The sequence below is a fragment of the Arvicanthis niloticus genome, chromosome 3 (genome assembly GCF_011762505.2).
Source record: "Arvicanthis niloticus isolate mArvNil1 chromosome 3, mArvNil1.pat.X, whole genome shotgun sequence".
NCBI classification, from domain to species: domain Eukaryota; kingdom Metazoa; phylum Chordata; class Mammalia; order Rodentia; family Muridae; genus Arvicanthis; species Arvicanthis niloticus.
The window spans coordinates 34,357,333-34,374,147 of NC_047660.1; the positions used below are offsets into that span (position 1 = coordinate 34,357,333).

The 16,815-nt window shown below is 37.5% G+C and overlaps 1 protein-coding gene across 1 annotated transcript in view; it reads left to right on the forward strand.

Annotated features, from left to right (window-relative positions):
- Diaph3 (diaphanous related formin 3) overlaps nucleotides 1-16,815 on the forward strand; it is a 475,947-nt gene that overhangs the window by 327,699 nt on the left and 131,433 nt on the right. The window contains exon 25 of the mRNA XM_076930674.1: nucleotides 178-313. Within this exon, the coding sequence (XP_076786789.1) occupies nucleotides 178-313 (136 nt within the window). The remainder of the gene's footprint in view (nucleotides 1-177; nucleotides 314-16,815) is intronic.

Here is a 16,815-nt window from a genome sequence, read left to right on the forward strand (position 1 = left end):
AGATACATGTGTAACAGGAGTTTAGGTGTACATATTATATGACTGCTGCTCACCTAAGAACTAAATGTTACCTGAGAGGGATTCACTCAATGGTTGTACCTTGTGTGTGATTTTAGATAATGTTCTTCTGGAATCACTGGTTAAAATTAATAATTTTTCAAATTTCATTTGTATTAGCAAGCATTAAAGGAAAACATCAAAAAACGAGAAGCAGCGGAAAAGGACAAACGAGCCAGGATAGCGAAAGAGCGAGCAGAGAAAGAACGACTTGAACGCCAGCAAGAGAAAAAGCGCTTACTAGAAATGAAAACTGGTGAGTGCAGTCACCTTCCCTGTTCATACTGTGCACACGTAAGATTCATGTGGTTCTTCATCAGTGTTTTAATGTATTCCATGAACAAGGAAATATGATCACTTGTTTCTGTGATTAGCTATAGAGCATATCTTTCCTACGGGCCTTCCTGCCTTTACTTTGCCATGTTGTTTCTTATAGGGTTGGTGCTCTGCCAGACTGGTAAGTCAAGTGTATTCTCTCCCATTATCATTATTGGGATAACAAGTCTGTAACAATGCTTCTCTACATTAATATATTTACATCCATAAGAAACTCCACAGGAAATTCTGCAAGATATAGACTGATTTCTTGCACTGAATACAGCATAGGAAAAAGAAAAAGCAAGGAAAAGAGAGAAAAAGAGGAAATTGATTAAAGAGATGGAAAGTATGCTGGAGTGTCACTTGCCTGATGTGCATGAGTCTAAGGCTGAGTTCAGTCTCCATGACTTGAAGGAGAGGCAGAGAAGAAAGAAGGGACTGGTAGTGGGCAGAGGAGACAAAAAGAGACAGACTAGAGAGACAGAGTTACCAATTGTAATCTCTATGAATAAAGAAACATTTGGATACTTCATTTCTTCATTTCTAGATGTGACAATATTGTTGCCACCCTGCTTCAGTATTCTTCAGCCATGCATCCTGAAACTTCCTAGGCAAAAAACCCCAATGTCAGGGGTTTACAGAACAATAGCCTGTGCTGACTGGAGCTTGGGAGCTCTGTGAGGGAAGCAGGATCACCTGGGACTGGGTTCTAAAGCTGCCTGACAGTACCGGGAAGGCTGTGCCCACTAGCTCGGCTTCTCTACTCACACTAGAGTAGGTTTTATAACTGTGATGGACACTTTTTGAAAAACTTGACAACTTTGATTACAACCTTACAGAAACATCTATTATATTTTATAAAGTTAAATGCATCATACTGTGTTTGTTTTTTTATTTATCTCATTTCATTTTATTATTCTTTAGATGACTATTCATTTTTTTAATATGAGACAGAAAGGGTTGTGGATCCAGATGGGAGGGGAGTGGGCAAGGAACTGAGGAGAATATGAGGACAGGAAACCATGGTCAGAATATATATATAAAATATCTGTTCTCACTACAAGAGAAATTGATACCACTAACTAGGGAAGCAATGTATTAGGTTGTAGTTTTATTTTCAACCTTAACAATTTGACTCTTTTATTTTCAAAGCAGTAAGTATTGAAGGTTTTAATAAAAAAAATCCATCAGCCTCATTGGTAAATTCTGATAGTTTACAATTCAGGACAGGAACTGCACCTGTGGTTTCCCAGCAGGGAATGGCAGTTGTGCTGCCTGTCCTCTTTCCTTGCACTTGATGGGCATGTGCTATGCTTAGGTGACAAATGGGTATGGTAATGTGCCATACCTGTCTCTTCTAGGAATCTAAGTCCAATTCTAGGTTTATATTTGAAATTCAGAAAATGCTCAAGGACTATCTCAAATGACTATCAGAGAGTATACTACTACCTGTTAAAATATGCTTCTGGAATAATCTTAAATTAAAATCTTAGCCTAATTCATTTATTCATTCTCTCTCTCTCTTTCTCTCTCTCTCCCCTCTCTCTCTCTCTCTCTCTCTCTCTCTCTCTCGTGTGTAAGACATACATTCTGTTGTCCTACACTGTTTTTCCTTAATTTCTTTCTATCAACAACATAGTGACAACCTCTCTCAAAAATTAAAAACAAGAAATGCCTCTCATATCATAAAGCTCATTGTATTTAGCCCCCTAGATGATTTTGTAACAGTTGTTAGATAGCCACTTTTCAAGACAGTCTGCAAATGATGACAAATGTGTCTAAGTAACTGAAATATCTTCAGTCCATAGGATTTCTCAAATGCTGTTTATGCATTAAGGTCATATGTAGCACACCTGTTGACATTTTCCAGGGAACTTATGCTTATGTTCTAAGCATTCCAGGGATGTTCTAAGCATTCCCTGGAATGCTTATGTTCTAAGCATTCCCTGGAATGCTTATGTTCTAAGCATTCCAGGGAACTTATGCTTATGTTCTAAGCATAGCCAGGGTAATAACAATTTACATAAATTTTATTAAACTGGACACAGCCTCACAATGTCCTGTCTGGGATCCTCTCCGCCCTTTAATATTAATTCTTCTCTTTTTTCTTCTCTCATTTCCTCTCCAGTTCTCTCCCTGCTCTCCTCCCTCCTCTGCCCCCTTTCCTCTTCCCTCCCCCACTTTCTCTCTCCCTCCCCCATCCTTCTCTCAATTGTATATTCTCTCTTTTTGTCTTACAGTTTCTTTGCACACACACACACACACACACACACATACACACACACACACACAGTATGGCTTCCAGCTTAGCCCTCTTATGAGATTCCTGAGTGTGGGACCAGTGGTTCTCTGCGCCTGTATCTGTTCCTGTGCCTTTGGGGACTCTTTTCCTTCTATTTACTTGTTTTATCCTACTGTAATGTATTAGCTTTTGTTTTCTCTTATATTGTTTTATTTTATTACTGTGCCTTAGGTGATCATTTGTTTTCTAATGAGAGACAGAAGGAATGGAACCACATAGGAGGGAAAGTGGGAAGGAATATAGGGTGTGGAAACTATAACCAGAATATATAGTTTTATATAAATATTTAAATGTAATAATAAATGTCACTAGCTACAAAAGTCACAATAGAAAGCTATAATCTAAGAGCACTACTTTTGCAGTATTTTCTATCTTTGGAAGACATCTGGGAAATTAAAAATTTGGGAAATAAATTCTAGGCATTTGTTTTGATTTAAGGAATATAGGGAAACACGCAATTTAGATGGCATATAGAAAACTTTCTCACCAAAGTGAACAAACTCATTTTTTAAAATCAACAATCAATGACAGTTATTCTAAATATTTCTTCCTTTAAAGGCAACTCAGTTAATTCAGTCATCAGTCTTTGAAAATAACTACTATAATGACATAAATCATACAGTAATCAAAAGTAGTTCTTTCTAGTTTGCTTTTATTCTAAATGATGTAAATACACAGTTACCTCTTCTAATGTATGTTGAATGTGATTTTTCTGAAATCCTAATTTTTACAGCATTTCAAGCCTTTTTTGCAATGGAAATAGAAGTTACTAACATAGTATATCTTACCCACATTTGATTGCATTCTGATAGAGAATATCATGGGATACATACAATTTTACAGTGACAAATCTGAGTGTTGTTGATGTATTAAGAGAATATGTTGTGATTTTTTTTCTTACTGTTTTATAAGTATGGATAAAAATTTAATATATACGTCACTTTTCATTCATTCATTCATTCATCAATAAGCAAAATGCTTTTTCCTCTGTGCTGAGATGATAACTGAGAATGAGCAATGTCTCTTTTGTACAGAAAGTTAACATTTGAATGAATAGGTCAGCCAATCAACTACATAAGTTCAAATAGTAGTTTGTCTGAAGTAAAATAGGAGGCATAGTAACTGGCCTGGGCTAGTATTGACAGAGTTTAGTTTTATATAGCAAAGAAAATATTACCTGTATATCAAATTTCTAATTGCAAATGTTGGTTAATAAAAAGTCCTAAGGAATTGACATTATTTCTGACTTGTATGTTTGCGTTGGGATGGATAAGCAGGCTTGTTTTTCTGCAATTCACTGTATTGCTTATGTACCTTATACTATTAAGCATCTTTTTTTCAGAGGACCAGCTCAAAGTTTATATAAAAATTTTTTTTGCCAGTATTGCTTTTCTATAGAACATATTACTTCACAAACCATCATCGTCATCTTTAGCCTAGTCTTTCTGGTATAAAAATAGTGTGAGCTACTGGGTTAATATTAGTATTTATTACTTCTTTGGACAGGAAGTTTTCATTTCATCTAATTTTAGTGTGTAAGACACAACAGCCTCTGAAGGTGACTGAGCAACAGAGGAGTCTTCCTGTAACTGCCATAAGCTCACAGAGGCCTTCTTCCCACAGATTTTTCTGAGTTCAGTATTGCCATGCAGAGAAGAACTGAATGGTTTTTTTTTTTTTCAAATATATAAAGTGTCTAATCACTAACTAAGCTGGTAGAGTAGTTAATTCTGCACTTTCTTATTGACCATACATGATGCCTGCCTTGGAGGGAGAATGGGCAGCTATGATCAGATCTACATGGGCTCGTTATCTCTGTCCTTTCAAAATGGGACTTTGTTTATAGGATGAAAATAGAATTGTGAGCCAAATCTTTTCCAAAAGGAAACTCACTGTTACGATTCCCTTTGAGTAGTAAGTCTGAAAACAAGACTGTAGGGTCTCTATCATTGTAGTGTTAAAAGTCATGTTCACATGTTTCTTTCTGCAAGAAAAGTAAGGAGCTGTAATTCTGAGATACTCACATTGGCAAGTTTGGTGGTTTCTGCCTATGCTTGGATATTATCTTATAAAAAAATAAGGAAATTAATTTCAAAATGTCTTTATCACTATATACATGTAGAATTAATAAAGATGATGTTTAATTTTGAATTATTTTAATATAGAAAATACTAAAATATAAAACATTTATGTATAGTATTTAGCATAGATAACAGTACTTATTTAAATACATAGCTACCCTTATGTAATCGTTTCTAGAAAGACATAAATGGGTGTAATGGATTTATGTAATTTTGTACAATGTTTTCCAATGCCATTTCTATTTCTTAAACATAGAAACAAACAGGGCATTTGATAATAGAATTGGAATGTTATGTTTTAAGATTTCCTTTTTATGTAAGATGATTCACATAATTTTTCAATAGCACATCAGAATGGTCTTGAAATGGACTCAGTGTTGTATAATTATGTTTTGTGGAGGAAGCAAATAAGAGCTTATTTAATGGAGCAATAAAAACTATACTAGCAGCTCCTATATTTTAGTCTTTAGGTTACAATTTGTTTATTATTTATTAGGCTTAAATGTCTCATTTGGTGCAGCTTCAGTCTATTAAATAACGGATAATTAGCTTTTAGGAATCCGTTGTTTACCCACATGGACAAAACTGCTCCTTTGTTTTCCATTCTACAGTTTCGATCAGCTAAACAATTAGGCATCCATTTTAGAGGAAATGTGTATTGCATAAACACCACTTAGGATTGTCTCTGCAGTTTCAACTGATAGGCAATTTCTGTCTGTATTTGCTTTCAGAGAGGTTTGAAAAGTTACCTCTCTTCTATAGATGCCATAAAGCTTAGATTATTTTTCCATAATTGTGCAGATCATAGTTTTTTTGCAGTAGTACCTTCAGTTTTCTAGTGTTATCAGTGAGTAATATATAAAAGTAAGCCAATAACCTTAGTCATTTCTCTGTAGGATGGTACAACAAATCAGGTTACATTGGCTTGGGTGCATTTCTCTTTTTCTTTTTCTTTTTTCTTTTTTTTTTTTTTCTTTTTTTTTTTTGTTCATTTTTTATTGGTTATTTTATTTATTTACATTTCAAATGTTACCTCCCTTCCCAGATTCCTCTCCACAAGAACCCTATCCTCTTCCCCCCATTCCTCTATGAGGGTGCTTCCCCACCCGCCTACCTGCTCATGCCTCAGCAGCCTAGCATTCCCCTATTCTGGAGCATCAAACCTCCTTCACAGGACCAAGGGGCTTCCCCCCAACCCCCCGTGATGCCAGATAAGGCAGTCTTCTGCTACATATCCGCTGGTGCCATAGGTACCCCCTGTGCAGTCTTTGGTTGGTGGTTTAGTTCCTGGGAGCTGTTTGGAGGAGAGTCTGGTTAGTTGATATTGTTGTTCTTCCTATGGGGTTGCAAACCCCTTCAGCTCCTTCAGTCGTTGCCCTAACTTCCCCATTGGGTCCCCTTGCTCAGTCCAATGTTTGGCTGTGTACAGCTGCATCTGTATTTCTTTTCTTCATCCATCTTTAGTAAAACATTAGTAATAACTTCTTTTGCTAACATTAATTTTTTATTTTTAATCTTCTTGGCTCTGCACATGTTTATTATCATGTGTAATATTTAAAAAACCTTGAGACTTTTCATCAGAATTTTCAATTTACTTGCACAGAGTCTTGCAGATAGCGAAGTCCAGGCTCACATCTTCTGACTAAAGGCATTCCTTGACAACCGATGAGTTAACGCTGGTATGGGAAAAATGAAAATCGTATTAGTAATTGGTGACACTGAATGTCTTAGAGTTTCTATTGCTGTGAAGAGACACTATGGCCACCCACAGCAATGATTATAAAAGACATTTAATTGAATCTGGCTTACTTATGCATACAGACAAGTTTGTTGACAGTTCTACATCCAGAAGAGACTGAGACACACTGACCAGGCTTGGGCATAGACCTTAAAGCCTGGCCCCAGTGCCACACTTCCTCCTACTATACCACACCACACCTACTCTAGCAAGGTCACCCTATCTAATACAATGACTCCCTATGAGCCAATCCTTCAGATGCATAAGTCTATGGGGGCCATTTCTATTCTAACTACCATGCTAGACTTTACCTATATATGAAGGTTGAGGATTGTCCCTGTGACCTCAGTGGAGAGGGACAACTATCTCTTTTTTTTTTTTTTTTTTTTTTTTTTTTTGCCATTGTCAGCAGTTTTAAGCTGACAATCTCTTCCTCTGTATTGGCAATTTTTTACTATTTAACTTAGTCATGTTTCTCTGCTCTCCTATAGGTCCGCTTTGGTTTTCAGGATTGAAGGATGTTCATATCCGTGTTAAGGATTGAGAGGATCATATCAGCACAGTCCCACTCACTTCTTAAGAAAATCTACTGTGTTCTCAATAGCTCAGGGCCTGGCAGAGTCCAGTGCCCAGTAAGCCCGTGGAAGATGGAAATGCCCCCTTACTGTTGTTGTTGTTAATCTCAAGCATTCAGAGTTTATACAGTAGGAAGCTTAGTAAGGGGCATTAATGCAGCATGCTCTGTTCTTGAACAAGTGCCCTGAAATACCTTTTCTACCTCCTGCATTTCAGCAATGTGATACTGTCACCAAAACTCTGTTCTGTGAGCCTTCAGGGTGTTAGAAAGCTTCCCCAAGTGTCTTTGAGTTACACATATCTTATTTGTGTACAGAAATTTATTTTATTCAAATGATATAGTTTTAATTACTGAGATTCATTGAGTGCATTTTTTCTTTACTTCTTTTTTTTCTTTAATTAATTTATTTACTTTATATCCTGATCTTAGCTTTTTCTTCACTCTCTCATCCCAGTCTCCCTTCCCCCCTTTCATCTCAGAAAAAGGTAGGGCTCTCTTCGATACCAACCTGCCTTGGCATATCAAGTTGCAGAAGGACTAAGCTCTGGAGAGATGACTTAACTGTTAGAGGCTAAGCTCACAACCAAAAATACGAATGCATTTTTTGTACACATTCACACATATTGGTTCTGTGTAGCTGTGTAACTCACATACTATCTTCTACTTTTTCAGCATGTCCACAGGGATGGGTAGGGGGTGCTGTAAACCAAGAAGGAGGTAGTAACAGTTGGCCGTCTTCAGTACAACATAACTGAAACTGAGAACTGATTTCCTTTTCTTCTTCACTCTGCATTCTCCCCATTTACTTTCCCTCCCCCCACCCCATAGCTCCCTCTTCCTCCTCCTTTTCTTCCTCCTCTTCCTTCTCCTCCAGCACTCTGTTAACTCATCTCTGTGAGACTCACTGATACTAATAGATTTTCCACTCATTTTACCAGAGATGCTGCATAGCTCTTACTGTGAGGATTACTCAGTGTTGGCTATGTGCTTTGGAGAAAGACTCCAATTCTTAGGAAGTTTATTTTGGAATAAAAAATTAAATATTTTCCTTAACCTTCTGGGGAAAAAAAAAAAAAGAAGAAGCCTAGAGGTGAAGGCAAATGCCTTTAATCCTATCACTCAGGAGACATAGGCAAGTGGATCTCTGAGTTTAAGGCCATACTGGTCTCAAAGAGCTAGTTCCACGACAGCCAGCTACACCAAGAAAACCTATCTAGAAAAACCAAAACAACAACAAAAAGATTAAATTTTAATTATTATAAGATTAATTTTGACTAAATTAATTTAAATTCTTATGATACTGGCGTGAATTACATATAAGAATTTTGTCATTGCAAGCTTACGATCATTATCCATAACTTTTCTATTTACAAGCTCAGATTTACCTTGCTTATACTGTGCTATAGACAAACAAAACCAACCAACCAAAAAGAAAAAAATCATGCCAGTGAATTTCTTTCCACTTAATCCTGTATGAACCTCCTCTAACTTTTGGTAACAGCATATATATCCATTGTATCATAAATGAACACAGGTATCATCTTTGTTTAACGTAGGGTATGCCTTAGCTCTAACTTCTGCCCTTAGTACTTCTATGCCTTGTAGGCACATTGTGCCCTTTATAGTTCCTGTAGAATCACTACTTGAATCTGGATAAGGATTGTGTGCTGTTTACTTTCAGACATGAAAAAATGGACAATGAAAAAATCTTATTTGCTAACAGAACTTATCCTATTCATTACTCTGATGTCTAGGGGTAAATGTGAAGTTACGTCTCTGCTTTTCATTTGCCTCAAGAGTCAGAGGCCTTGACACTTGTTATTTTAGATGCATTTCAACAGGGATCTGAACCTGGATACCACCACCATACATGTCTAATCTACTGGTTCTGTAAAATGAAGAAATAACTTTCTACTTGGAAAAGTGAAGCTTAGCCTGTACCTAAAGCCACATACCTGACTGGTGTCAGCCGAAAAGCTAGAGTAACTAATTATACACAGTTGCATACAAAAGGGATATTGCCTTCAGTGAAGCTAAAATAGGGAATATTTCCATTACCACCTTCTTGAGGTTTGTAAGTGTGCAAAATTCTTTGAAAGAGGACAGCTAATGCTAATGTAATATTAATGCAAATATTCTTTGGCTGTCAAACCTGATGTGGACTAATACCAGATACCACAAAATATGAATATTCATGCTGCAGAGATTCATTTGGTTAGAGGAATGCTGTCCCTGATAACATTGGGATGCTATGTTTTACAGCCTGGCTATATGCCTTACTTACTTTCTCCTACATTTCCTTGAGGTCTGAAAAGTGACATATTCTGAGACAGATTTGTGAGCAGAGGTATGGAATGTGAGGCTATGGATTTGATTGCTGTGTGTTTCTCTTGAGTTGTTTATATCATCCCCTTTACCTCAGACATGAACATTGCTACTTCTAGGTTTATTTCTTGTTCCCTTTTGCCAGAAGTACCTTTTTACTGCCTGTAGTTGGGCTTAAATTTAGGGTATCTTGTATGCTTGGTAAACACTCTGTCTCTGTTTCACTCTCTCTACAAACCCCCAAACCCCAATTTAAATTGTTTGCTTTATGTATATGAGCATTTTGTGTTCATGTATGTAAGTAGAACTACACATACCTGATGCCTGCAGAGGCAAAAGAGGTTAGAAAAGGATGCTTGTTTCCCTAGAATAGAGTTCTAGACTGTTGCGAACAATCATATGTATGTTGGGAACCAAACCTAGGTTCTCTGAGGAGCAACAAGTATTTTTTTGTTGCTGTTGTTTGTTTTATTGAAAGTAGATTTCCCCACATAATATATACTTATTACAGTTTCCACTCTCTACTCTTCACAGTTCCTCCCCAGCCCTACCCCAGTCCAGATTCACTTCCTTTCTGACTCTCATTAGAGAACAAAGAGGCTTCTAACTAAAATATAAGAAGATAAAACAAAAACACATTGGAGTTGGACAAGACAAACAGAAGGAAAAGAGCCCAAGGGAAGGCACAAAAACCATACACACACTTGTTTACACACTCAAGAATCCCATAAAAACACTAAAATGGCAGTCATGTAAGTAGTGGACCTTGTGCAGCCCTGTACAGCCCTGTGAAGCCGGTGCAGCCCTATGCTTACTGCTCCAGTTTCTGGGAGAGCATATGTGCTTTGCTCAGTGATGAGACAGGGCCATGCTTTCTTTGTCTACTCTACACACTCACACTCTTCATAGTCTTTCTGCCTCTTCTTCCCAGTTCCTTCAGCCCTAAGGAAGAAGTTTGATGGAAATGGCCTGTTTAAGGCTGAGTCTTCTGAGGTCTTTCACTCTGTATAATGTGTGGCTGACTGCTGAGCTGTAGGTAATTGTGGCTGTAAACACTGAGGGATCCTCTAGGAGGGAAGTTAGGAACAGTGGCTGTGGCTACAGCTCATTAAAGGCCTTCTCCACAGTTTCTCACATCTCTGCCCCAATGACATGAGAAAGTCTATAGGTTTTTACAGGCTTTAATGTCATGGTGGATGGTGGTTGGATTTGGATGTGTACCCCCTTGAAACCCAGGGCAGACCTGAGTTAAATAGAGAGGGAGAGAGGGGGAGGGGTTGGGGAAGAATGCTTAATTGGCTCCACCCTCTGGCCTTCAGGTACCTCATTAGTATGTAAATCTCTCCAGGGCCTGAGGCCTATTCCTAGTGACTCTTGCCCATAAACCTCTCTGTGGGAGGGGTTGTTCAGGGCTGAAACTAAATGAAAAGAACCAGGGTCTGGGACCAGAGCTGAACTCCTGCTGTCCAATAAGGGTCCAGGGTTCCAGACTTATGCTTGATCAAGCACCCACTGCTTCTCACAACCCAACACCCCAACGCCCCACACTGAGCCATCTCTCCAGCACCTCTAGCCCTCCTTTTTATTTGGTTTCATTCTTCATTTTGACAGAGTCTCAGTAAGTTGCCTCATAATGGCCCTAGACTCACTCTATGAAACAGGCAGTATTTGAATATAAGGTCTTTCTGCCTCAGCTTCCCAAGTAGCTGCCATTATAGGCTTGTGTTCTTTATCTGTCTTTTTCTAATTTTTAGCTGAATACATACTATGAAATATAATTCACTTCAATTCATGTATTCTCTGTAATGTGTTTTTCTGAACAAAACTTGCACTTAGTAGTAATTTATTTCTAATTAACCATTAAGGTCATGCAGTATATCATGTATAGAATAGTATCTTGTTTCTACTTCTCTTGCTTGAATTCATACTGATCAAGAACCTGTCACTATTCATTCTTTGTTTCCTAGAACCTGTCAATCAATTGTACCTGTGTACTCCAGATATCACAGTTGTCCAGTAATTATAAATACCTAGATGATTTAAAGACGAAAAGTTTTATTTTATGTTCAGATTAACACATCATGATTTATATGAGAAGTTAAAATATAAAACAAACTATAGGCCTAGAGCCAAACCAGTCAGCACCTATATTCACAGTTTTGTGGAAAGTAGTAAGCCATTTAATTTGCATCTATGTCTGTGGCTGACACTGTGCTATGAGTAGCTATAACATAAATAGTAGTTTCCCTCTTGCCTGGTTTTTGTGGCTGAGGGAGACACCTAGCTGGTGGGCTCCTGTGAAGACACCATATCCTGAGACATCCTAGAGGAGCCACTGCACTCAGAGCAGCGGACCCCTAGCTGGTCTGCTCCCATGAAGACACCATATCCTGAGACATCCCAGAGGAGACACTGTACCCAGAGCAGCGAGCGGACCCCTAGCTGGTCTGCTCCCATGAAGACACCGTATCCTGAGACATCCTAGAGGAGTCACTGCACTCAGAGCAGCTGGAGCTCAGGATCACAGGATCGCAGAGGCATCTGGACCCTGAGGAGTTCTGACACAAACAAGATAACTAGAAAGACAGGCTCCAGTCAGAAACAATGAGTGCAGGTAGCACTAGAGTTAACCAGATGGCGAAAGGAAAGAGCAAGAACATAAGCAACAGAAACCAAAGCTACTTGGCATCATCAGAACCCAGTTCTCCCACCATGGCAAGCCCTGGACACCCTATCACACTGGAAAAGCAGGATTCAGAATTAAAATCACTTGTCATGAGGGTGATAGAGGACTTTAAGGACATAAATAACTCCCTTAAAGAAGTACAGGAGAACACAGGTAAAAAGGTAGAAGCCCTTAAAGAGGAAACACAAAATCCCTTAAAGAATTGCAAGAAAACACAACCAAACAGGTGAAGGAAATAAACAAAACCATTCAGGATCTAAGAATGGAAGTAGAAACAATAAAGAAATCTCAAAGGGAGACTACCCTAGAGATAGAAAACCTAGGAAAGAAATCAGGAGTCATAGACGCAAGCATCACCAAAGAATACAAGAGATAGAAGAGAGAATCTCATGTGCAGAAGATATTATGGAAAACTGAAACAACTGTCAAAGAAAATGCAAAATTCAAAAAGCTCCTAACCCAAAACATCCAGGAAATCCAGGAAACAATGAGAAGGCCAAACCAAAGGATAATAGGTATAGATGAGGGTAAAGATTCCCAACTTAAAGGGATAGTAAATATCTTCAACAAAATTATAGAGGAAAACTTCCCTAACCTAAAAAACAGATGCGCATAAACATACAAGAAGCCTACAGAACTCCAAATAGGAGTCCAAATAGGAGTTTTCTAGGCCAGAAAAGAAATACCACTCATCACATAATAATCAAAACATCAAATGTACAAAACAAAGAAAATGCAGTAAGGGAAAAAGGTAAAGTAACATATAAAGGCAGATCTATAAGAATTGCATCAGGCTTCTCACCAGAGACTATAAAAGCCAGAAGATCCTGGACTGATATCATACAGACCCTAAGAGAACACAAATGCCAGCCTAGACTACTATACCCAGCAAAACTCTCAATCAGCATTGATGGAGAAACCAAGATATTCCATGACAGAACCAAGTATACACAATATCTTCTCACAAATCCAGCACTTCAAAGGATAATTTATGGAAAACTGTAACACAGTGATGAGAAACTACAACCTAGAAAAAGCAAGGAAGTAATTTTCCAACAAATCCAAAAGAAGATAGCTACACAAACATAATTCCACGTCTAATAACAAAAATAACAGGAAGCACCAATCATTTTTCCTTAATATCTCTTAATATCAATGGACTCAATTCTCCAATAAACAGACATAGACTATCAGACTGGATACATAAATGGGACCCAGCATTTTGCTGCATACAGGAAACTCATCGCAGTTAAAAAGACAGATACTACCTCAGAGTAAAAGGATAGAAAACAGTCTTCCAAGCAAATGATCTCAAGAAAGAAGCTGGAGTAGCAATTCTAATATCAAATAAAATCAATTTTCAACCAAAAGAAATAAAAAATATAAGGAAGGACACTTCATGCTCATCAAAGGAAAAATCTACAAAGATGACCTCTCAATTCTGAACATCTATGCCGCAAATGCAAGGGAACCCACATACCTAAAAGAAACTTTACTAAAGGTAAAAGCATATATTGCACCTCACACAATAATAGTGGGGGAATTTCAACACCCCACTCTCACCAATGGACACATCATGGAAACAGAAACTAGACAGAGACACAAAGAAACTAACAGAAGTTATAAACCAAATGAATTTAACTGAAATCTATAGAACATTTCATCCTAAAACAAAAGAATATACCTTTTTCTCAGCATGTCATGGTACCTTCTTCAAAATAGACCATACAATTGGTCACAAAACAGGCCTCAACAGATACAAAAAGATTGAAATAATTTCTTGCACCATATCAGATCACCATGGTCTAAGGCTGGTCTTTAATAATGACAAAAATAATGGAAAACCCACATACAAGTGGAAACTGAACAATACTCTACTCAATGATGACTTGGTTAAGGAAGAAATAAAGAAAGCAGTTAAAGACTTTTTAGAATTTAATGAAAATGAGAACACATCATACCAAAACTTGTGGGACTCCATGAAAGCAGTACTAAGAGGAAAACTCATAGCTCTAAGTGCCTACAAAAAGAAATTGGAGAGAGCACACACTAACAACTTGACAGCACACCTGAAAGTTTTAGAACAAAAAGAAGCAAACACCCCAAAGAGGAGTAGGTGGCAAGACACTCAGGGCTGAAATCTACCAAGTAGAAACAGAAGTATAGAAAATATCAACAAAACCAGGACCTGGTTCTTTGAGAAAATCAACAACATAGATTAAACCCTTAGCCAGACTAACAAAAGGGCACAGAGACAGTATCCGAATTAATAAAATCAAAACTGAAAAGGGAGACATAACAACCAACTGAAGAAATTAAAAATCATTAGATCCTAATACAAAGGCATATACTCAACAAAATTGGAAAAGCTGGATGAAATGCACAATTCTCTAGACAGATACTAAGTATCAAAATTAAATGAGGAGGAGATAACCCATCTAAACAGTCCTATAAACCCTAAAAAAAGTAGATGCAGTCATCAAAAGTCTCCCAACCAAAAAAAGTCCTGGACGAGATGGTTTTAGTGCAGAATTCTATCAGACCTTCAAGGAAGAAATAATACCAATGCTCTTCAAACTATTCCACAAAATAGAAACAGAAGGAACACTACCCAATTCGCTCTATGAAGCTACAATTATGCTCATACCTAAACCTCAGAAAGGCCCAAAAAAGAAAGATAACTTCAGACCAATCTCTCTTATGAATATTGATGCAAAAATGCTCTATAAAATTCTTGCAAACTGAATCCAAGAACACATCAAAGCAATCATCCATCATGACCAAGTAGGCTTTATCCCAGGAATGCAGGGAGGGTTCAATATTCAGAAATCCATTAATGTAATCCACTATATAAACAAACTCAAATTAAAAAAAAACACATGATCATCTCACTAGATGCTGAGAAAGCATTTGACAAAATTCAACATCCCTTTATGTTAAAAGTCTTGAAAAGATAATAAATTCAAGACCCATACCTAAACATAGTAAAAGCAATATACAGCAATACAATAGCCAACATCAAATTAAATGGAGAGAAACTTGAAGCAATCTCACTAAGACCAGGGACTAGACAAGGCTGCCCACTCTCACCCTAACTATTCAATATAGTACTGGAAGTCCTAGCCAGAACAATTAGACAACAAAAGGAAGTCATATGGATACAAATAGAAAAGGAAGAAGTCAAAATTTCACTATTTGCAGATGATATGATATTATACTTAAGTGACCCTATAACTTCCATCAGAGAACTCCTAAGCCTGATAAACAACAGCAAAGTGGCTGGATATAAAATCAATTCAGTATCCTTTTTCTACTCAAGGGATAAACAGGCTGAGAAAGAAATTAGGGAAATGACACCCTTCGCAATAGTGACAAATAATATAAAATATCTTGGAGTGAGTCTAACCAAGCAAGTGAAAGATCTGCATGACAAGAACTTCAACTCTCTGAAGAAAGAAATCGAAGATCTCAGAAGATGGAAAGATCTCCCATGATCGTGGTTTGGTAGGATTAATTTAGTAGAAATGGACATCTTGCTAAAAGTAATCTACAGATTCAATGCAATCCCCATCAAAATTCAAAATCAATTATTTATAGAGATAGAGAAATTTGCAAATTCATTTGGCATAATAAAAGACCCAGGATAGGGAGAACTATTCTCAACAATAAAAGAACTTTTGGGGGAATCAGCATCCCTGACCTCAAACTACAGAGCAATACTGATAAAAATTGCATCGTATTGGTACAGAGACAGGCAGGAAGATAAATGGAATAGAATTGAAGATCCAGAAATGATCACACATGCATGATCACTTGATCTTTGACAAAAGTCAGCATTTTCAGCAAATGGTGCTGGTTTAACTGGAAGTCAGCATGTAGAAGAATGCAAATCAATCCATTCTTATCCACTTGTACAAAGCTCAAGTCCTAGTGGATAAAGGACCTTCAAGTAAAACCAGATACACTGAAACTAATAGAAGAGGTGGGGAAGACCCTCAAATACCTAGGCACAGGGGAAAAGTTCCTGAACAGAACACCAGTGGCTTATGCTCTAAGATTAAGAATTGACATATGGGACTTCATGAAGTACAAAACTTCTAAAAGGACACTGTCAATAGGACAAAAAGGCAACCAACAGATTAGGAAAAGATAATTACCAATCCTACATCCGATAGAGGGCTAATATCCAATATATACAAAGAATTCAAGAAATTAGACTCCAGACAACCAAATAACCCTATTTTAAAATGGGGTTCAGAGCTAAACAAAAAATTCTCAATTGAAGAAACTTGAATGGCTGAGAAGCACCTAAAGAAATGCTTAACATCCTTAGTCATCAGGGAAATGCAAATCAAAACAACCCTGAGATACCACCTCACACCAGTCAGAATGGCTAAGATCAAAAACTCAGGTGATAGTAGATGCTGTAGAGGATGTAGAGAAAAAGGAACACTTCTCCATTGTTGATGGGATTGCAAGCTGGTACAACCACTCTGGAAATCTGTCTGGCAGTTCTTCAGAAAATTGGACATAGCATTACTTGAGGACCCAGCTATACCACTCCTGGACACATACCCAGAAGATGCTTGAACATATAACAAGGACTCGACTATGTTCATAACAGCCTTATTTATAATAGCCAGAAGCTGGAAAGAACCCAGATATCCTTCAACAGAGGAGTGGATAAAAAAAAATGTGGTACATTTACACAATGGAGTATTACTCAGATAT